Source organism: Chelonoidis abingdonii, chromosome 1 (genome assembly GCF_003597395.2).
Source record: "Chelonoidis abingdonii isolate Lonesome George chromosome 1, CheloAbing_2.0, whole genome shotgun sequence".
Taxonomy (NCBI): Eukaryota; Metazoa; Chordata; order Testudines; family Testudinidae; genus Chelonoidis; species Chelonoidis abingdonii.
In genome coordinates, this window is record NC_133769.1 from 49,575,505 (window position 1) to 49,599,679 (window position 24,175).

The 24,175-nt window shown below is 42.5% G+C and overlaps 1 protein-coding gene across 3 annotated transcripts in view; it reads right to left on the reverse strand.

Annotated features, from left to right (window-relative positions):
* ST7 (suppression of tumorigenicity 7) overlaps positions 1-24,175 on the reverse strand; it is a 253,873-nt gene that overhangs the window by 95,962 nt on the left and 133,736 nt on the right. For all 3 annotated transcript variants that reach the window (XM_032803955.2, XM_032803953.2, XM_032803956.2), the window contains exons 3-5: positions 15,114-15,273; positions 6,907-6,961; positions 6,217-6,332 (exon numbers count right to left, since the gene is read on the reverse strand). In XM_032803955.2, coding sequence (XP_032659846.1) covers positions 6,217-6,332; positions 6,907-6,961; positions 15,114-15,273 — 331 coding nt within the window. The remainder of the gene's footprint in view (positions 1-6,216; positions 6,333-6,906; positions 6,962-15,113; positions 15,274-24,175) is intronic.

Consider the following 24,175-nt stretch of genomic DNA (forward strand, 5'->3'; position numbering starts at 1 on the left):
AAGCCTGCTAAACAAACAGTGGGGCCCTTGACGATCGAAATACAAAAGGTGCGCTTAAAGACGATAAAGTCATTGCGGAGAAACTAAATGGATTTTTTGGTTCAGTCTTCCGAGGGATTTAGGGAGATTAGGTGACAAATCTGAGGAACTGTCACAGACTGAAGTGTCATTAGGGGAGGTTTTGGAATTAATTGATAAACTAACATAAACAAGTCACCGCGGGACCAGATGGCATTCACCCAAGAGTTCTGAAAGAACTCAAATGTGAAGTTGCGGAACTATAACTAAGGTTTGTACACCTGTCCTTTAAATTGGCTTCGGTACCCAATGACTGGAAGTTAGCTAATGTAACGCCATATATTTAAAAAAGGCTCTAGACAGGTGATCCCAGCAATTACAGACCGGTAAGGTCTAACATCAGTACCGGGCAATTAGTCAACAAATAGTTAGAATAAAATTGTCAGACACATAGAAAAACGAACTGTTTGAGCAATAGTCAACATGGTTTGCTGTAAAGGGAAATCGTGTCTTACAATCTATTAGAGTTCTTGGAAGGGGTCAACAACATGTGGACAAGGGGGATCCAGTGGACATTTAGTACTTAGATTTCCAGGAAGGAGTCTTTGGACAAGGTCCCTCACCAAAGCGTTTAGCATAAGATTAAGCTGTCATGGGAGTAAAAGGGAAGGTCCTTTCATGGACTGAGAATAGTTAAAGACAGGGAACAAAGGGTAGGAATTAATGGTAAATTCTTCAGAATGGAGAGGCGTACTTAGTGGTGTTCCCCAAGGGTCAGTCCTAGGGCCAATCCTACTTCAATTTATTTCATAAATGATCTGGAGAAAGGGGTAAACAGTGGAGGAGGCAAAGTTGCAGATGATACTAAACTACTCAAGATAGTTAAAACCAAAGCAGATTGTGAAGAACTTCAAAAAGATCTCACAAACTAGTGATTGGGCAACAAAATGAGCAATGAAATCTAATGTGGATAAACATAAAAGTAGATGCACATTGGAGAGAAAAATAGAAAACCCAGCTATACATACAATATGATGGGGGCTAAATTTAGCTACACGAAGTGAGGAAAAAGACTTGGCGGATCGTGGTAGTTCGTGAAGATGTCCACGCACTGTGCAGAGGCGGTTCAAAAGAAAAAACAAGAAAATGGGTTAGGAATCATAAAAAAAGGAAGATAGCAAGTCAAAGACGATAGAGGAATATATTAATTGTCTTATATAAAATCCATGGGTAATGCCCAAGCATCTTGAATCTGTGTACAGATGTTGGTTCCTCACCTCAAAAAGAATATTCTAGCGCTCAGGGAAAAGGTTTCAGAAAAGGGGGGGAATAAAATGATTAGGGGTTTTGGAAGGGGGTCCCATACGAGGGAAAGATTAAAAGAGGCCGGCCTCTTCGACTTGGAAAAGTGGAGGGATTAAGCAGGAGGATATGATGAAAGGTATATAAATCATGAGTGATGTTTGAGGAAAGGGTGGATAAGGAAAAGTGGTATTTATTATTTACATAAATACAGGAAACTTGGAGTCAACCAAATGAAATTAATAGGTAGTTTTTAAAACAATAAAAGGAAGTTCTTCTTTCTCACACAGCGCACAGTAACTTTGTGGAAGTCTCCTTACCTGAGGATGTTTGTGAGGCTGGCGGGGACTATAACATTTGTGTCTAATAGAAGAGGACGTGAGATAAATTTGGTGGGTAGAGTCCAGTAAAAGGGCTATAGCGGAGAAGGTTGAAAGAATAGGTGTTCCTAGCCTCTGTAATCAGCGGATAGGGATGGAGACTGGGATGGCAGGGAGATCAGATCACTTAGATCATTGGCCTGTTTAGACTTCACTCATCTCGGGCACCTGGCATTGGCCATTTTTCGGTAGACAGTATACTGGGCTAAGATGGACGCTTTGTTGGGACCTCGGTTACACGGCCGTTTTTATGTTCTTATTGTTCGGTCCTTCCGTTTGAGGCGCTTTTCTAAACAGGACCGAAGAGTAATATGGCACGAGAAGTGGCATGGTTGAGTCGGTCGAACCGTCTGTTAAAGGTATAAATGTCTCATCTTGAACCTTAGAGTTCAAATATGAGGTTACTGATAATCCTTAAAGCTTATTTTACCTTAGATCTGATGCGCTGCGCACAAGCCAAAAAAATGTCATTGTTTGGCTCACTTTGGTCTCCCCAAACCTTCCTCCTGGGGGAACCCCAAGACTCGATTCCTGAGTCTCACAACAAAAGGGAAATAACCCATTCCCGTCCCCCCTCTTTACCTACTCGCCAGGCTTTCCCCTCCTGGGTTACCCTGGGGAAGATTACTGTATTAACATCCTTGAAGTTACAAAGAGACAGAGAGGGACAATTCACGCTTCCCCGTGTCCTTTCTTGGTGTCCGCCTCGGGGCCCAAGGTCTTTCCCTGAGAGAAGAAAATAGTATCCTGCGCACGAAGATTCCTCATCCCCTTGAGCGGCTACTAGAAAAGAAAATCCACAACGTTTTAAAAGAAAGCTTTATATAAAAAGAACAGAAAAAAAGACATTAAAAATGGTTCTCTGTATCGGAATAGGTGGACAATTATACAGGGTTAAGGGTGGCTTAATAAAAAAATGAATAAGCGCCTTATCCAAAAGAAATTACAATTTAAACATTACCAGCAAACTTACACACATGTAATAAATAAACAATATAAAACCCTATATTGTCTTATACGCTGTACTTACAAACTGGAAACAGAAGATTAGAAAGCGCTGAAAAAGGTAGAGAGATCCTCTCTCAGAGCCGAGAGAGCACTAGAGACACAGACAAAGAACACACACCCAAAAATTCCCTCTCTGAGATTTGAAAAATCCAGTTTCCTGATTGGTCCTCTGGTCAGGTGTTTGGTTCCCTTTTTTAACCCTTTACAGGTAAAAGAAACATTAACCCTTAGCTATCTGTTTATGACAGCCTCCCTCTGCCACCATCGGATACACGTGTTTCCGTATCTCGACGATTGGCTCATTCGAGGGACCTCCGAGGCACAAGTCACCCATTACGCGAACATCGTCAAGGACCTATTCATGAGTCTAGGCCTGATGATCAATACAGAGAAATCCACTCTGGTTCCCACACAGAGGATAGACTTCATTGGGGCCATCCTGGACTCCAGTCTCACCAGAGCCTGCTTACCACAGCCTCGGTTTCAGGCGATGGTAACAATTATCCGAGGCCTACAGAACTTCCCGACAACTTTGGCTCGCACTTGTCTCGGTCTCCTGGGTCACGTGGCTGCCTGCATGTTCGTGACCAAACACGTCAGGCTACGCCTCCGTTCCCTCCAATCTTGGCTCACCTCGGTATACCACCAGGGCACAGACACCGTAGACATGATAGTCATGATTCCCCCGAGCATCCTAGGCTCCCTCGCCTAGTGGCTGATGCCCTCCCTGGTGTGTTCAGGCCGTTCCATCCACCTCAGCCTTCTATGTCCCTGACGACGGACACGTCATCTCTTGGCTGGGGTGCTCACCTCGGCCATCTTCGCACTCAAGGCCTTTGGTCATCTCAGGAGCTGGCCTTGCACATCAGTGTCTGAGAGCTGAGAGCAGTCCGCCTTGCGTGCCAGGCGTTTCAACAGCATTTGCAATGCCATTGTGTCTTAGTGTTCACAGACAACACAACAGCCACGTATTTACATAAACAAGCAGGGAGGGACACGGTCCTCCCTCCTTTTTCAGGAAGCCATCCAGCTTTGGAACGTCTGTATAGCCCACTCGATAGACCTGGTAGCGTCTTTTCTCCCAGGGGTTCGGAACACTCTGGCGGATTGACTCAGCAGATCCTTCCTGTCTCACGAGTGGTCGATTCGTCAGGACATTATTCATTCTGTTTTCCAGAAGTGGGGCTTTCCCCGTATAGACCTCTTCGCTTCCCGCAAGAACAGGAAATGCCAGATGTTCTGCTCCTTCCAAGGCCTCTCCCCGGGCTTGATCTCGGACGCTTTCCTGATGCTGTGGACGAGCCAACTGCTTTCCGCCTTTCCGCCGTTCCGCTGGTTCACAGGGTCCTGATAAAGCTCCACAGGGATAGAGCTTGCTTAATCATGATTGCTCCAGCATGGCCCAGGCAGCACTGGTACACTATGCTGCTCGACCTGTTGATAGCCAACCCAATTACCCTGCCTCTTCGCCCAGACCTCATAACTCAGGACCACGGCAGACTTCACCAAACCCAGACCTGCAGTCCCTTCACCTCACAGCATGACTGCTGCGTGGTTAAGCCTCTGAGTCGTTGCTCTGCCTCAGTAACAACAAGTATCCCTGGGTAGGCAGGAACCGTTCACATGCGGTCCCAACGTATCTGGCCAAAGTGGAAGCGTTTCTCTGGCTGGTGGCGAAAATGCCATAATGTTACTCCCACCGAGGTATCGATCGGCCCACATCTTGGGACTGACCCTCTGGTCTCCTCAAAACAATGAACGGCCTTAGCGGGTATCATCATTGATTGTTGGTGCACCTGGTGGCCATCTCTACCTTCACCCAGGGAAAGTGGCCGCTCGTGTTTCAACAGCCCCATGGTTTCTAGGTTGCCTCAAGGGCTTGGACCGCGCGCTATACCCCCAAGTATGCCGTCCCACCCCAATCTGGGACCTCAACTGATTTAACTCAACTTTATGTCCGCCCCTTTCGAGCCGTTAGCAACCTGCTCGCTATTATACCTGTTCTGGAAGACAGCTTTCCTCGTAGCCATTACATCGGCCAGACGAGTTTCCGAGCTTAGGGCTCTCATGGTGGACCCACCATATACTGTGTTTCACAAGGACAAGGTGCAGTTGCGACCACACCCGGCTTTCCTCCCTAAAGTGGTATCAGCCTTTCATATCAACCAGGATATCTTCCTTCCGGTCTTCTTCCCAAAGCCACACTCGTCACAAAGGGAACAACAATTGCACTCCCTAGACATCCGTAGAGTGCTCACATTTTATATCGAGCGGACAAAACATTTTCGTAAAACGCCCCAACTCTTCATCGCAGTGGCAGACTGAACGAAGGGCCTACCTGTCTTCTCCCAGAGGATCTCATCTTGGGTGACGGCGTGCACCCGTACTTGTTATGACTTGGCTCATGTCCCTTTGAGCCACCTCACTGCACATTCTACCAGGGCTCAGGCTTCATCTGCCACCTTCCTGGCTCATGTACCCATTCAGGAGATATGTCGCACAGCTACCTGGTCCTCCATCCACACCTTTGCCTCACATTACGCTCTGGTTCAACAGTACAGAGGTGAGCAGCCTTTGGCTCAGCAGATCTGCATTCTGCAACATCTCATTCCGACCCCACCGCCTAGGTAACGCTTGGGAATCACCTAATTGGAATCGATATGAGCAAGCACTCAAAGAAGAAAAGACGGTTACTCACCTTTGTAACTGTTGTTCTTTGAGATGTGCTGCTCATATCCATTCCAAACCTGCCCTCCTTCTCCTCTGTTGGAGTAGCCGGCAAGAAGGAACTGAAGGGCTGTTGGGTCGGCAGGGGTATATATCCGGTGCCATGGCGGCGCCACTCTAGGGGGCGACCCAGCCAACCCACCGAGTGTTGCTATGGTAAAAATCTTCCGACAAACGTGCACGTGGTGCGCGCACACCTAATTGGAATGGATATGAGCAACACATCTCGAAGAACAACAGTTACAAAGGTGAGTAACTGTCTTATCAAAGCAGGTTATAATTTCCAGTTTCCATTGCTCCCTACAGCTTCCAGTTTCAGTGGGCCAGTAAAACATAGGGCTGAGTTCTACTTCACTTACATGGGTGTAGCTCCTGTGTAAATGAAGGCTGAATTTGATCCAGAGTGCATAAATCAGCATTGCACCAGATGGTATAACAACTTGTTTTACCTCTGTATATGTCAGAAACCATTGCTGGAAGTAGGAGGGAAACTTGAGTCTTTGTAAACGTGAATGGCTTTAGTGACAGACAGTACAAAATATAGTGAAGTGTCTCTCAAGCAATAAATGGCACATAAGTAAATGATTATTTGTTTGAAATCTACACATTAATAACGTGACTCCACAAATTCCCAATTTTTTACCCAGAGGAGCATCACTGAAATATGATCAAGCCCTTGCCTTTGCTAGTCTGTTTGAAGAAAGTTGATCTCCGAGACAAATTTCTGCTAACCCCAGTCTAAAACTACCATTAAACACTCAGAAAAAGTGCATTTTCTTACTGGCATCTGCAGGCCGTAAATGATCTGTATCACATGTAAAGAACGTTTGATGATCCTGCGCTGAAAGATTCATATCATAGTAGGTCAAAGGTTCTCTTCCTGTCACCCACGTATATCTGTAAAGGCACCAACAAAGTCAGACATTTTGGTACATAAGAAGACACACATACAGCAAATCTATACCAAAAGGGAATCCTAGAAATGAGAGATGGACATGACCTATTAGTTTATCCAGTCCGCCTCCTTACCAAATTGTTCTCTACATTTTGTGCATTTTCTTGTCCATTGAAGGAGTTACGGTAGTTTCACATAGGCTAATTAGTATCTTGAAAAATACACATTGGAAATGAATACAGACGTATTCAAAAGTTAAGACCCATAGAAGCTAACTACAACCCACTTAATTATTTTGTTACAATCAATTTGAACGGAACTGCCACTGTATTGTTAACAAATACCAGACCCTTTTAAAACATTTAGATTTGTAGGTGTTCTAACTATATTACTGGGCTCTTGAAAATGGAGCTAAATTCCTTCCCATTCAAAAACATTTACCAAGTAGAGAACACAGGTTGAAAACTTGAGGCATAGCTGAATGCTGTCCAAAAGGTACTTTGTTTGGTATTTAGAATATTCTCTGTGCGCTTCTCAGGGCTATGCTACTGCACAACAGACTCCTGTGACACTTACCGGTTATATTCAGCCCCTCTGAATAGGTTTAATGGATTTCGCCACACTTTGCATTCTGTCACAAGGAGAAACAAAAATATACATTAATGAAACTCCCCAAAATTACAACCTTAACATTGACATTCATCAGAAACATCAATTATCTTCTAAGAAGTTGTGGTGGTCTGCTTTTATTTTCCATACAACCAAACAGCAAATTAAAGGCATGAAGATACAGGAAAATGTATCTTCTCACTCTGTCCCTTTCAAACAATGATTTCCTTATAATTTAGGATTAACAAATTATATCATTCAAGAAAACAATCCCTAACAAAGTTTCAAACGGAAGATTAAAATGACTGTTTTGATTACTGCCAGGTTTCACATTTACCATAATGAGTGTGGGGCAGCAGGGGAGGATCATATCTGGGATTATTGTGCTGAAAAATCCTGTAATTAATCATGTCCCTATGGACTTGTTATTTCTAGAGGCAAACTTCATTGTCTAGTTACTGTTATAAATCAGTGAGAATCTCAACTACAACTGGCTGCTTTAATTCCTCCTCAGCATTTGAAATTATATATAAAAAAGAAAACCTGTGGCACCAGCTGCTGACCTTGCTTGAGTTATAACCATCCCACGATTGACAAGGGATGCTAAGATTGATTGGCAGAGGAAAGGTCACGGCAAAGGCTTGGGAACACTAAAAGTGTTTCATGTGTTTTGCTCCTCTTATACCCAAATAAAATAAGATACAAGTTCCCCATGTTCATATCTAAATCCATCTCACAGGCAGGGAGACTCAAGAAAATCCCCAACAATAATACCATTTAGAACAGAGCTTACAAGATTAATAGCATTAATTCCTACAGATTCCCAAATACAAAAGCCTGATTCTGGTTTCACTTGCACAAGTTCTATACCAGTGGAACTCCCTGACTGCAACAGAATCACTCCTGATTTACATCAATGAAAGTGAGACCAGAATCAGACCCAATATTTGCAACCAAAAGATTCAGAGATGCACTGTGTGGTAGCACATAATTTTGCTGCAGACCCTTTATTGTAACATACATCATGCAAGTCACTGCAAGAACTTATCGTGCCTTGTTTTGCCAGCAATATTGCGTCACTGACATTTTATCAGGCTACTTTTCATCACAACCAAATGTCAACCTGAATCTACTACGAAATGTCAATGGCATCATGTTAACTCACCAGGACCTCACTGCAGCAAAAGTCTACACTACGATGGTAAGTTGACAAGGTATCTAATCTATGCATTTTATAATACATAGGCCTGATCCTGAGACATAATGAATACCCTAGTCTGTCACAATGAGAAATAGAGAGACAAGCTGGGTGAGGTAATATCTTTTTATTGGACCAACTTCTGTTGGTGAGAGACAAAACAAAAGTTGGTCCAATAAAAGATATTACCTCACCCAGCTTGTCTCTCTAATATCCTGGGAGCGACAGGGCTACAACAACACTGCATACAACAATGAGAAATAGAAATATAGAATGGAAGTCAAGCAGTGCTCTTTTCATATTCTCCATTGCTATGTCCAGGCCTGATTGAGAAGTGGTGTTGGAATGGCAGGGAGAGAAAGCATCTTGCATAAATTTGCAGTGATTCCTTTGGTAGTCTGAAAAATACAGTTGCAGATGTCAACAGCTCTCAGGGTCAGCCCCTAAATTAGATAACATATGTGTAAGACATAGGGCTGATCTACACTGCGGGGGGGGGGGGGTGGATCAATCTAAGATACGCAACTTTAGCTATGTGAATAGTGTAGCTGAAGTCGAAGTATCTTAGATCCATTTACCTCTCGTCCTCACAGCGCGAGATCGATGTCCGCGGCTTCCCCTGTCGACTCCGCTACCGCCGTTCGCTTTGGTGGAGTTCCAGAGTCGACGGGAGCACGTTTGGGGATCGATATATCGCATCTAGATGAGACCCGATATATCGATCTCCGAGAAATCGATTGTTACCTGCTGAAACGGCTGATAGTCTAGACGTACGCATAGTGATGTGGCAAAAGGCAGGAGTTTGGAGGGAGCAAAAACACTGGTGTAGAAAAACATGGTTGCAAGAGAGCACTTTTTACTTTCTTCCTGTTTCATTATCAATGAGTTGTTAGCCACAAGTAGTCTTGTTTCAGGCAGGTATGGTATTTAGGTTCATTACATTGTTGCCGAAGAGGCAGTAGACAGTAATGAAGTTGATAGAACGCCAATCGGGGAAGTGCATTGTTACTTCTGCAAGAATGTTGGATCTCTCTGGCCTGGCCTGGCCTGGGATTAATTTAATTATTGTTCCTCTATATTTCTAGTGGGTGTTCTAATACTCATAAAATATGGTTCACATTTAATGAAATATTTCTGTTTAAAAACAGACAGGTGTAACTTTAGAGCAGCCTTGAACAGATCCTGGCTTAATCCCTAGGCTCCTCCATACTGGCCTTTTATGTGCCCTGGCATTGGAGGGCAGCCTAAAGGTGTTACATGACTACATTTGCCATTACGCTCTCATCCCTCTGGGTTCTGTGCTGAGCAGAGCTCAGCCAAATCAGAGGACTGGGCCCTCCTAGGCCACAAGAGGGAATGGCTGGCATGGAGTCCTTATTTGGTCTCCTGGATGAAGTCCTTCCAAATGCAACACCTTCCTTCTTCAGGATAGGAGTAGGTTCTCCACAGCCCTGCTGAGCTGTACTGTTTCCAGCTGTGGTTTCACACTGCAGAAGCATCTGAACTCGAATTTGGCCCTTGGCGAGGGAGTGGAGGATTTCTACTATATTTTAGGTACTTAATGTCCAAAGCAGTCTCTTCATTAGATTACATCACTTCTAAGGAAAGTACGATTTGGGGCCTAAGCAGGCTCACAATGTCTCTTTAGAAAAAAAAGAAAGGGATAGGAAAAGCAATGGCAGTTGTTAAAAAGGAAAGATCTTATTGCAATAAAATTCTCACTTCAATATTACTTTCTGATAGCAAAACATTGCAACTTACTACAATAAAGACAACACTATAAGAAGATAAATGCTTCCTTGTTCATGTCTAAATCACTACAGCAGCCAGTTAAGGTTAGAAGACTATGTGCCTGCAACAACAGAGGCGTTTGAACGGTGTCCAATCATCCTCTAGTATAGCTGGAGAGGGTGGTTGTTCGCCAAGCTTGTTTCTGGTGATTAATACAAAATATGATTTTTCAAAGTATAGTACTTATTAAGGTAAAATCAGACATCTCAGTCCCTGAAGAATAATTAAATAGTCCGGTTACTCTGATTGCAATAAATAGGAAAGAAGGCAGTTAACACTGGCTTGATGACTGTGATGTCATTCTTTTTGCTTGATTGCTTAACTTATTGCTTAAGTTATTGGACTAAATCCTTGGGTGCATAAGAAGTCAGAACACCTGGTTAGGGTGGTGCAAATGGGGAAAAATTGTGTTTTACTGCCTTTCCAGTCTCCCCTATCCTGGGAACAGCTGGGCACTAGTTTGGCTGGTTATAGAAGATGCTCCCTTTTTTGTTTCTATTTTTGCATCAGCTCATAACAGAGTCTGAATAGAGCAGCTGTAGTTCTAGTATTCTGAAGAGAAGGATATTTGCTACACTCCAGTAAACAAATGCCAGCATAAGAAAACAGAGGTGAATCGAACATAGAACAGACATCTTCAGTCATTTGGATTTAGAAATTAGAGGGAATATCCCTATTTTGATTTATAATAGTCTGGAAAGCATATCTCTTACATCATATATAGGATATTGATAGATCACAGTAGTGTCCCAATTACTGAATAACTAGATAGGTCTTATTGAAGAGTATTCTGTCTTTTCAGGCACTCATTCTACAGTGAAGTTCAGAGTACTGATTTCTTTTGGAAGATATGAACACCATGTAGTTGTTCCAGAGGGATTATATGATAGCATTATTAAGGAATTCACAGGATCTGATGTACAGTCATAGAATCATAGAAATATAGGATGGAAGGGATCTTGAGAGATCAAGTCCAGATCCCTAAGATGAGGCAGAACCAAATAAACTAGAGCATTCCTGACAAATATTTGTCCAATCTGTTCTTAATAAACCTCCAATGATGGGGATTTCACAATATCTCTTGAAAGCTCATTCCAGGGCTTACCTGCCCTTTCAGTTAGTAAGTTTTTCCTAATATCTGACCGAGATCTCTGTTGCTGCAGATTATGCCTACTTTCAGTGGACATGGAGAACAATTGATTACCATCCTCTTGATAACAGCCCTTAACATATTTGAAGCCTGTTATCAGGTTCCCCCAGTCTTCTTTTCCCAAGACTAGATATCTCCAGTTTTTTAACCTTTCCTTACAGGTCAGATTTTCTAAATTTTTTTTTTTTTTTTTTTTAAATCATTTTTGCTTCTCTCCTCTGGACTCTCTCCAATTTATCCATGTCCTTCCTAAAGTGCAGCACCCAGGCTCATAGATGTTATCGAATTCCTGAAAGAGGACTGAAAGGTGGAAGTGGTTCTGACGGAATAGTCTATCTAACTTAGATAATTATCTGACCCCATCACTACACTATCTGAGCACCTCATGGTCTTGAATGTATTTATCTTCACAATATCCCCTGTGAAGCAGGGTAGGGCCATTGTTCCCATTCAACAGGTAGGGAACTGAGGCACAGAGAGACCAAGTGATTGTCACACAGCACTTCTCTGCATACAAATAGAAATGCAAGAGCTCTGTCAGCTATTTTCTTACAGCAGAAAATCTTGGCAAGAGGTTTGAGAGTGTCTGTTATAAAATTTTGAGTATATTTTGGACTTGCTGAAGTGTGGTTAAAAGCACTGACACATACAGGCATGTGCTGCACTTTCCCATGCTCTCTGTCAATACAGTCCAACCCTGGTCCACAGTATCACGCTGCTGTTGCGTAAGTCTTTTAACTCTCCTGAGATGGGAATGTCAACTGCTGAACTTTGCTAAGCTATGTGCAGGTTACATAATGTAGAAAATGTCCAGTGGAGACCAAGATTGCTGAGGTTACTAAACATATTTAACTTGGGAACGCTGTTGAATTTCTGATAAACCTAGATGAGCAGGAGCGAAATACACTCTACTGATATTTAACAAGAAACATGATGGAGATTACTGACATAAAAGTAGCAGATCTAAACAAATACCCTTTCTCATTTATTTATCTTTGTCATTTTCAGACTTTTCCTTGATTCTTTAATTCTGACATACTGAAGAGGAGATAAATTTAATGAAATCTGAACTGATTCTAGAGACATAGCCCTAACGAAAGCTAAATGAGTTTCTAATATTAAGCGTATGTCTACACTGCACACTCCTTACAGCAGTGCATAGAGTACACACATTGCATGCCCCCTAGCATGGGTATAAAGAGCAGTGGAGATGGTGAGATGTGGCTTAGGTGAGTGGAGTACAGAGATGCCAGAAACTTAGCATATGTACCCTACACGGTTCTCCATGTGCCCAAGCAGTGCCTCCCCCATCTATACTGCGGTTTTTAGCAGCATAATGTCCTGCTGCTTCCTGGCCACACAGAAAAGCTCCAGCAGTGGGAAGGATTCTGGCAGTGGGGGAGCCAGTGGGGAAAGGCTCCAAGCTGCCAGAGCCTTTCCTCACTGTCTACCCACTGCTAGAGCCTTTCACTGATGCGTAGCTACAAACCGCAGTGTGGACTCAGCCTGCTTGTCACTGTGGCATGCTGCTACATATGTAGTGCCTGTACCTTACATGCAGCCACCAGTGTAGACAAGGCCTAACACATATGTGTTGAACAGCAAGATGGGGCTAAAACAATTATATATGTGTGAAAGGATCAGTTTTCTTAATAAAAAGCAGTTACATGTCTTCAAAAGTCACACATTTATCTACATAAAAATATTAACTGGGAAACAGAGACACGGATTTTGATGAATCAAAGGAAGCATAGTGTCATTTCTGTAAGATCTTACTCCTCAACAGTTTCTAAGACAGAGACTATATTGGCCTCCCTGGTATTCTGTCTCTATACCTATAAGGCCTCTGTCATTTGAGTATCCAAGCACCCTGGAAGCAATAATGTATTTATCCTCAGAACAGTCAAGTTCTATTATCTTCATTTTACAGATGAGGAAATGAAGCACAGAGAGATTAGGACTCTTGATTTTCAGAAGTGCTGAGTACCCACAACTCCGACTGGAGACAGTGGTAGCTGCACGTGCTGAGCACTTCTGAAAATTAGCCTTTACATGATCTGCACACACCAGAAGTCTGTGCTAGAGCCAGGAATTGGAGCCCAATCTTCTAAATTCAAGTCCAATACCATATCACAACCCTCCTTTTCATCACTACATTACAGGGCTTATTTCTTCTGTGCTAATGCTGTCTTCATATGAGTACAGAGCACATAAATGCCCCTGTGTCCAGAATAAAATAAAATAAAATAAATAAATAAATAACAATTTTCACATCTAGACCTTTCATGTAAGGATCTCAAAGCACTTCAGAAACAACAGGGGTACAGAGAGATAATACAGCTGTTATTAGAAAGACATAACACAGTTCAGGCCAAAATTTTCAGAAGTAATCACTGAATTTGAGCACCTCAGTTTTTGGGTGCTGAAACACCATGGATTTGATTTGCAGCACCCAGCACTCCCACTGAAGTTAATGGGAGCTGCAGGTGCTTAGCATCTCAGAAAACCAAGCCCAAGGTGTCTCACAGTAGGCATAAAAAAACAGAGGCCTCTTTCAAAAATCTAGCTGAATATGACTTGCCCAAAGTCACACAGCAAATCTGTGCCAGAGCCAGGAACAGAATCAGCCTCTAAGCTATTGCAAACCACAGTGAGCCATTTCTTACTAAAATGAAAAGCAAACAGTGCTTATGAACTATTCACATTAAGTTAAAAATAATATAATGCCAAAGCAGATGAGTGTTCTTGAGATCTTTCTGTGATTTTCTTGATAATGGACTCATTAAACCAAGCATTTCTGTAAAAGAAAAAAGAATTGCTTTGCCTTTTGCAACAATAATGTAAAAAGAATGTGCGTCATTTCTAAGAAACTTCAGAAGTATAGGGGAAATGTTTGTCTTTGGTTTATGCTAATAGAATCTGAGCAATCAGCATTTAGGAAGACATAATTACCTCTGGGCAGTTACTCAATTTCTCTTATTGGAAAACAAGACAATTTTACAGTTAGCCTTACATGGTCATGGTTGAGGGTAAGACTGTGTTTTACAACCTGTCTTATGTAAGAGTGGCATACAGCTGCACCACTTCTGCAGTACCTCAGGAAGGTACAATTCTGCTCTGTTCTGCCACTGGTCTACACTAGCAAAAGATCGTGACCCCCTGTTCCATTCACCTGTTCTCCAGCCATCTGCACCCACTGAACGTGAAATCCTGGCTCTATTGATTTCAATGGGAGTATTGACTTCAATGAGGTCAACATTTCATGAAAGGTGTAAAGACCTGGCTTACCCCTCCATGCCTTCAGTGGAGATGTAAGAAAGGCGTGTGTGTGTGTGTGTATGTCCGGGCTCATGCGCACGTATTTCTGGGGTACAAGGGATGTCTTACTTCCTCTAGTTTCCCTGTGGTGCTATTTAGACGTGGACACAATTTGACTTTCAGGCATCATCTTCTTAGGCCTTGATCCTGCTAAGACTTAAGTATATACCTAACTCTACACATGTGAGAAATTCTTTGCAGTATCAGGACCTTAATCACTAGTATTTCATTCACTAATAATCACAGATATTTCATTCTCCTTGGATAAATTCCTTAGATAAACAATCAATTCTGCTTTACTCCCTATGAACTGACTTCAAGGTCAGAGGTCGGCTTTTCACCATACAAAGTGAACTGCAGTTGTTTTCACATTATTTCACCCAATTTTTAATCCAATTTAAATACCAAAGCATACCAAACAAATAAAACGGATGTCTGTAAATACAGCGGGTTTTCACTCTGCTTTTCCTGGGCGCAGGCGTACAGCATTAATAAATAGTAAGAGCCATCATTTTTACGAGTGATCTATGACTTAATTTCTGAACACAATGAGGGCAGACCAATTAAAATTTAAAGTGAAGATTTTGAATGAACGTCCAGCAAGAACTATGTTCAGTGTGAGCAAAGGGGATATTTTATCATTCTTCTGCAGTGGAAGCATAGTAAAAAGAGTTACGTTCATAGTTAATTGTTTGCAGCAGACAGGAATTTTCTTACCTGAAACACTCTGTCGATTTGAATCAGAGTCCCCATTGCTTGTGTTAGAGTTGTTGGGGGAGTTATTGTCCACCCCACCCAGCAGAGGGCGCAAGTGGCTCACAGAGACCTGCTCAATGAATGATGTCCCATACTTGCGAAAGTACCACCACTCAAATATCTAGAACAGAAGCAAAGGATATCACACTACCAGTGCATATATTTTGTCTCTCTATGTTCTCCATGGAGTCTAATTCATCTGATTTTTATTAATGCTCTCACATCTATTTAGATTTTACTTTACATTTCTTAGCATTTATTTATCCATTCTTAACATTTCTTATTTATCACTCAGCATTTCTCAGAGGCCATAAAAGGAAACAGATGAAAATAAACAGACTCTGGCTTTCCTACTATTTAATCAATACCTCCCTCCCCACACATATTTACAGAACCACTAATTAATCCCCTGCCAATGCAGGACTGGTCCTTGTATTATAATCTCCAGTTTCCCTTGGGAGATTATCTCGTTGACTAATAGATTTCATTGTCAGGACAATTGTATATTTTATATATATATAAACACACACACACCCCTGATATTTTAATAATGAAAATAAAAATTATATTCTGACAGGAGTGGTGTGTGTGTTGCTGGAAACAATAAAATCAGCTCTGAAAATGAAGACTCTTTCAGATAAATGTAAAAATTCTTTCTGACTGAAAAAATTATAAACACACACATTAGTAATGAGAGAATCTCAGAGGGTTCTGAGGTAATATTTGAATTAAGCAGCCAAACTTCTGTCTAGTAACAGGGCTGAAAATGATTCAGGTAAAGGGTTCTTGAAAAATTGGCAGTACTTCCTTGTATTGATTAGGTTGGAAACTGTGCATGAATGGCCTTTTTTTAAAATTTTTTGCAGTGTTTCTATATTTCTGAGTATAGTCCTTCCCAATACCTGAAACTGCTTACAAAACCCCGCACAAAATATCAGCCCATTATTAATCCTTATTTTCCCTTATGAGTTAGTAAGTGGATTTATTAAAAAACTGCAGGGCTAAGTTCACATATGTAACTCAAGACAACCTGCAGGTTCTGTTCACAGAGGGCTGGAACTAAACCAATCTCTGCAGGGCCACTTGGAGGTTCAGTTTCTACATGGTAGTTCAGATTCACTCAACACCTCCCCTCCCAAGCCTTTCCCTACTACCAACTATAGTCCCCTCAACTCAGACCCCACATTATTTCCTACAGATAACCCTTCAGGTCATCATGGTACTGAGTTGCTCCCACTCCATCTCATCTGTCAGATAAGTAACGCTTCTTCCCCAATCCTCATGTGTCCTCATGGGAAAATGAACAACCACCCCTTTGGTGCAGCAGGAGAATGCTCCCACTCCAGATGACACTCTACTGAGCTCTCTCTTGCGCGTGTGTGTGTATGGCATCTGCAGAACAACATTCTACAGATGCAGTTGTAGGTCCCTAAGCCATTTCAAGGCCTCCTCAGTGACACTGTGGGTATCATCCAATTCACCTTTGAATCCATATTTAGGATACTGCGTTATGATGTGTTTGATGGTTTGGATGTTCTCACCACCGTCGCACAAAGGGAAGTCTGATTTTCTACTTGTGTATCAAGTAGATGCCTCTTCCATAGTTGGTCAGATGCAGTTCAATGTGGACCAAAGTCTATGTGACAGGTCGAAACAGGGAGGGCAGTTTGTTGGTTCAGTAATAAGGTGCTTGTCTGGAACGATAGATAAGGTCCAGAAGCTTTGCCGTTTCCTGGCCAGATCCAGAGACATGAAGTGGTCACGTATGGTTCACAATGATTTTTGCAATTTCTGGCATTGTTGGAGTATATTATCCATAACCTGCCGGATGGGAAGTTCTGGATAGTCTTCAATGCATTTAAGTTCTCATGCTGTGGCTATATTTCGATGGAGCTCTGATGTTTGCTAATACAGAAAGCCATGGTAGAGATGTTGATCTTGAAGTTCCCATGATGATTCATATGATATGATTCAGCAGCATGTCCACAAGTTGGGTATGGCAGCTTCTTGTCTACATGGTGCACAGTACTCTGAAACTGAATACACCAGGGCAAAGGCTGATGTCTGTAGGACCAGGACAGCTTATTCCTGCTGACTCTTGAGTAATGTTGATGCGATTCTTTGCTTTAGAGGCTACTTTCTCGAGGTGGTCATGAAAGGTCAGTGTGCAGTCAAGAACGACACCAAGATATGTTGGCTTTGGGCCATAATGCACAGTTTCACCAGAAAACTCAACTGTTAAGAGTGTTTTTTGTGATTCTACCATCAAAGTGGAAAATAGAGACAACCAGTTTCCTCAGATTTGGTCTTAGCCACCACTTTTGGAAGCACTCCATGATCTTAAGGTCAGATGTAAAGGTTCTTTAAAGCTTCAGGCCTGAGTTGTGAGTCATCAAATCATCAGCATACGCAAACTTCTGCACTATTGGTTCAAGCAAATCGTTCGTGTACACCTTGAGGAGTGCTGGAGCAAGTACAGAGACTTTTTTTAGCCCATTATACAAAGCGAGCAGCTTGTTGGTTTGGCCTGCAAGGTATACACGCATCCTTCAGCCACTAAGCATGGTGTACAGCAGCCTGAGATTCTGCACATGGGGAATCACTTTGACCAGTTTCAGTAGCAGACCATCCCTTCCAGACTCTGTCATGTGCCACTGACAGTTCAATGAAAGCAGTACTGGTCTTTAGTTTTCACTGGAATCCAGTCTTAACATTTGTAGTGTGGGCCAGGACTGGTTGCAGCATAATCTGTGTGGTTGAAAATCAGCTTGCTCCTTAGGTAGGCTGGCATCCACAGTGGGCCTGAATCGGTTCAGCACCATACACTGAATCACCTTGCAGGTGGTGCTCAAAAAGAAGATTGGCCTATAACTAGAAGAGTGATCTTCAGGTTCTCCAGGCTTTATGAGTGCAATGACCTTGACTTCTCTCCATATGGGGGGATTTCACTAGTCTCCAGAAAGCTGCATCCTCCATTTCCATGAGAGTGGGCCAAGGTTATATAGGAACTCAGGAGAGATACCATCTTTTCCTGCCACTTTTCCCAATTTTTTGGCTGCAATGACTGCATCAATGTCCATTGGGACAATGGAGCGCGTTTGGACATCACTTGCCAAGGCTGATGCTGGACTTATCTGAGATACTGTTTGTTCACTGGTTGGTCTGATGTCTACAAAAGTTTAGCAGTGATGGCGTTGGCTTTCACCTGCAGCCTAGTGGCCTGTGTGGGATTTGCAGCCCCCAGGTGTCTCAAGCAGATTTCAGGTGCGTCTGCTTGTGTGTGTGAAGTTTAGACCTTCTACACATTGAAGCCACCATTTCTGTCTTGCTGCATCCAGAGATTCCAATTTCTGGGTCTCCACACTCATCAGATTTGTGGAGGAGCTCTTGCTGGACTGTAGAGAGCCAAGGAGTGTTCAATGACCTGTGCCTTCGGGGATCTTCTTCTTTACACCAGAGATGAGGAGCACAATAAAACAGTCAAAGTCTTCGGCATTGGGAAAATATGGGAGATTGTCCTGTCCACAGTCATACTGAAAGTGGCCCAGTCTGCTTTTATGAAGTTCCAGCACAGTGCCAGTTTTGAGTAGAGAACTGGGATTTGGGGTCAGTACTGGTCTATTCTGGCTCTTTGGGAAGTCACTGAGGGTGATCCGCAATGCGGTATCAGTGTGCCTGTATCATCTTTAGAGATGAATATCAGGTCACGGCAGTATCCTCTGCACCACCTTGAAAAGTAGAAAGTGTCTCACGGTTTTGTATCAAAAAGGAGAAGCATATCATTTGCCAGCACCCAGTGTATCAGTTCTTCACCTTCAATATTGTTTGCTGCACAGGCCCATTCTGTGTGGTGACTATTACAGTTGTTCACAAATAAGCACAGTCCTGTGGATTTTGCAGAGCTGGTTGAGGCCACTATGCACCAGATGGTTTAAACATGAATGATGATTAGCTTGCCGATGCGCAAGGATATCGTAGCTGTTTCTTTGTGCGCTGTAGGAGGTAGAGCCACATATTCATTGACCTTCTGTTTTACGTAAATTGCTACCCCATATTTTGTATGGTAATTGCTGGCTATGAATTGATTGCCACTGATTTTGTAGCAACAAGCTTTTTCTTTGTTTGCAACATGTGTCTCCTGGAGGGTTAGGACATTGATGTTGGTTATCTTCAGCATTTTCTCCAGGTAGTCACACTTAGACAGTGAGAGGCCTTCAACGTTCAACTGGCAGAGCTTTACCCCATGTGCAATCTACCTTTTATATTGGCCCTGAAAAGGTAGGCTTATTTTGTTGCTCTTTGGACCAGGAGGTTGACAATCGATGTTTGCTCACCAGTTTTATGATGTTAGTCATGGTTTCCCACTTAACAGGGTGGACTGCGTGTAGATCGTCATCTTCTACTGAATGAGCAATAGAGGTGTCCCATAATGCCTAGCCTCGTAGCTAGAAAACGTTGAGGATCACGGTACAATATGGAAAAGGTGGCACCAGAGCGATGGAAGAATTTTTTCAGAGTAATAGTTTATTCCCCAAAAATGCAGATTTGAGTTGACCGAAACTATTCAGGGGTTTGTATCAAGTTCATCACAAAAAAAAAAAATCCAAAGATTTTGGCAATGTTGAAATGAAACATTTTGTTTGGAACTGAAAAGGAGGACTACAGTCACAAAATGGGCAGAGGAAAAAGAGATGGTGGTGGTACTGCCACTTAATTTATCAGTGTTAGCCCAACGGGTGAGGCACTCACCTAAGATGTAGGAGATCCAGATTTATTTCTTCCCTCTGCCTGATGTGGAGAAGGGATTTGAAGTTGGATCTTCTATACTGCAGGACAGTGTCCAAGCCACTGGACTATCGGATATTCTGATGTGGGGTTTCTCAATCTCCTCACTGGGGCTGTTCCACTTTGTATAAATAAGAAGAGTGATTTGAACTTCAGTCTCCCACATCCTAGGTGAGTGTCCTAACTCACAAAATCAATGGTTATAAACTCATAGCCAGCAATTAGCACCCAAAATACGGGCTGGCAATTTACATAAAACAGGAGCTCAACGAACATGTATGTGGTTCTACATCCTACAGCGCACAAAGCCAGAGAATTGATAAATCCATTATTCACTGAGCTCTAGGTGGCACTTCCTAGGTGGGAGGACTTTATTACATGGAGACTGCTGAACGGAGTTACTTCACAGTGCTTTCTGACAACTTCAAGTCCCAGAAACTGCTCCCCTTGAAGAAATCAAAAGGGAAGAATAGGGGACAAAAGGAACTCGTGGAGGAGAGGAGAGGAAAGGAGACAAGGCTGTGCAAACACACAGAGCCAGGTTCACAAGCATTTGTCAAACTGGGCAGTTGGTTGCAGACAGCTAAGAACATAAATGCATCCTGATTTTTGTGAATTCTGGATTCTAGGCAATTTTTTTATTTTCATAACCAATGTGGCAAGCCCAGAGACACCAGGGCTATGAACTGCCAAGTGTAGAGGTGCTGGGGCTTAGCCCTGGACTCAAATTAAGTACTGTATACATTGCATAAACACCACCCTAGCCCCAATGACTCTAAATGCTTAAGTCCCTTGAAAATGGGACTAAGGTTCCTAAGTCATTTATGTGTTTTTCAAAATGTTTCTCCCTCATTTGTAGCAGATAGTAGGTTTATTTTCAAAGGTGCCTAGTAACTCCAGTTCCTACTGAAATCAGTGAGAATGTAAGGTGCACAGCACCTTTGAAAATGTGTACATCTGCTTCATTGAAACAGCAGATCCTGGTGTTCCAGTGCTTTGCTCAGGATATATGGGAGTCTAGTCTGCAGCCTGAGACAGAATCAGAAAAACAAAATATCATCTCTTCAGAAATTTTCTTTCTTAAGTGATTTCTGCTACACTACAAATTGGAACCAAGCTGGGGACAGCTGGGTTGAAACCAAGTTCTCTGATATGCCTGTATGTGTGGTGCAGTTAGGGGCTTTATTTAGGCCCTGATTTTATCCCATGAATGACCTGTAAGGGACAGAAGCAAGGATGGAATTAATTTGTGCCACCTGAGCTGTTCATTTTAAATTATGTAATGTAGACAATTAATGGCGAGGTTGGTTGTAACAGAAATAAAGGAGTCTTCTTTACTTTCCTGAGCTATGCAGACTGGAAAGAAGTGGTGAAATCCTGGCTCCACTGAAGTCACTGCCAAAACATACTTTGACTTCAGTGGGGCCACAATTCCACCCAAGACGTAAGAGGAAAAGAGAGGGAAAATGACAGGGGAAAGTATCACGTTACATATGAGCAACCTGAGATTAGCACATAACACTCTATTCCCCAAAGCTGAACACCATCAGGAGTCATTGCTATAAATTGGAGACGAGATGAGTGAGGTGTCTTCTATACCATCACTTGCCACTCTTCTAAAATTCTGCCGTAGCTGTGATTTCTCCTTCTGTTTAGTAATTACAGCCAATTCAGAGTGGGATGAAATCTGCCAAAGCAGACCATATGGTGGAAAATTCCAAAGAACATAAGCACAACTGGCAGGACAAAAATCACAGTAATTTAGATAGGACAAGAGAATATTTGTTTTCGAAAAGATTTTCATTTAATCTTCATTTGAAGATTTTCATTTTTAATATAGTACTAAGAATGGGTGTTCTGGAATTGCACCTATTGTGAAATATTCTATATTATGCTTGGTGATAGTTAGATAGTTTACCATATTGCTGGGCCTATTGTTAGAAATGCTAGCTTAGTTAGAAAAGGTGAAGTTACCAGGCTAAATGGACCAGTGATCTCGTAGTACTATTTCACAACAACTTCCCATAGCTGTCTTGATTGACCACAGATCACTTTTACCACAGCTTTCCTCTGCTGAATTCCCTTCCCATCACCCAGTTCACTGACCCTCATCCCAGTCAAAGCTTGTCTATAATGTTGACTCCCTGGCTTTTACCTATCTAATCAATTTACTTATCTCATGTGTCTCTCATGCATGCAAAGCTGTGGTACGTAATCACCAGACAATTAAAGGCAGTACTGAGGGTACACCTCTGCTCCCCATCTTTCTTATACCTCTCCCCTCCCTCTTCTCTATTTCCTCCAACTTGCTCATTGTGGACCGGTCATACAGAGAGATTCTGTTATTGGAGTAGATCTAACATTTAGCTCACACAGTTTAATCTCCTCTTGCACAGTTTCCATGGGTGGGGTCCTGCCAATGGGTATGCTCTGCCCCCATGCCAGAGACTCTGATTCTGCTCTAACTAGTTACAGTGTCTCTTGGTGAGTCATGGATAAATGGGCTTCCCACCCACCACCTTACATTGCTGCCTAGGCTCCAGCACTACCTGACTTAGAGACCTGCATCCCTCTGGTTCTTTCTAATGCTGCCTTTTTTGTTCCTCCACAAATCCTGGACCTGAATGCCTCTTGCTGCCTCTCATTCATCACTCCCCAACATTTCACAAAAGTCAGATGTATATCCCGCAGGTAGAGACCCATTTCCTTCCTGTAATTCTCCCACTAGCGCCCATTCCTTTGAGTCACCCATTTTAGAAAAGCCACATAAAATGTAACAGAAAAGGAGAACCCTTCTATAGTTTTTCAACCCTCCTATAGAATTGAATACAGCCTTGCTATAGAATTCTACAGGATGGCTAAGCAAACCTATATAAGATCTCACTCTATTAAACTGCATTGATTGAGAAGGAATTTCTATAGAACTCTGTTGGTTTCCTTCCTATGAAGTTCCATCAGAATTTTCCAAAGGGACAGCTAGTCCCTCCTGCTACTTCTTCTGACTGCCTTCACTCCTCTTTCCCCATCACCAAGCATAGAGCTATGCTAGTGGAGCCACTATATTTCTCCCGCCCTTCCTAGCCCTGCTGGTTAGTGGCGGTTAATATGTTTAACTTCCAAGGGTATTGAATTTAATACACAGCACCTTCCCTTGAATGTATTCTTTTCAAAGGAGCTGCACTAGCTAACACTTGGTCTGAATGTGACCGCTGAACCTCTCCAACCATATTTCGAAGTGATGTCTCTGAAGAGCTGTTCTGTGCTTTGGGGCTCAGCTCAAGCAGTTCTGAAGAATGCCCAAGGTGCAGTCATTAAGTAATTGTCTTCAGTTGCTTGTAAACACTGAAGCAAGGCAGCTCTCTGAACAGCTGCAGCACACCTGATGTTTTACTTGAGATCTGCTGGTTCTCTGTGTACCAGGTTGTGACAGACTAGGGAAGAATAAGGACGAGATGGTGGAAGTGCTGGGAACACATCTAGAATCACATTTCTTCTATAGATGGGCTCAAATTGTAAAATACAGATCTGAATTGAAACTCCCTTATGATTATAAGGCATTATATCAGCTTAGATAACAGTATTTTTGCATTGTTATTTTACCGCAGCACCAAGCAACATAGGGTGAGGAGGGGCATAGGGGTCATAATGTCTGTTTCAGGTTATTGCTGTAATGCAGAGCTTCCTGTAAGCACTCTACAAATGGAGAGACCAGAACTATGGTAATCAGCAAGTTAATAAATATGTGATTTATTTTAAACAAAGGCCTGGACAATGACTGAGCAGCAATAAAAATATAAGACAAACCTTGCTTGTTTAAGTAGCAAACTAGCTCCCAGCATCAAGGTTGAAAACCAGCATAATAATAACTATGATACCATACACCCTGCGGATTCAACACTTCTTCTCATTTTATTTTTGTGAATGTGGCCAATGTGATTGAGTTCTTGTGAACAGCTGCACTGGTTTGGAAACTTAGTCATATGCTGGTGTTAAGGCAGACCCCAGAATATATGTTTGCAAGACCAGTGTCTGAGAGGTTTAAAAGAGCATATTGTGATGGGGCAAGGCCAGATGGCTACAGTACAGTACTAAGAAACAGGTATGTTAGCCCCAGGCTAAACAAATCCCTAGTACCCTGGTAACCAAATGGCAGTTGCTCCAGGTTAAGCAAGGCACCTGGAGCCAATTAAGACCTTTCTAGAAGCAGTAGAGATAGCTACTTAATTAGAACCTGCCAG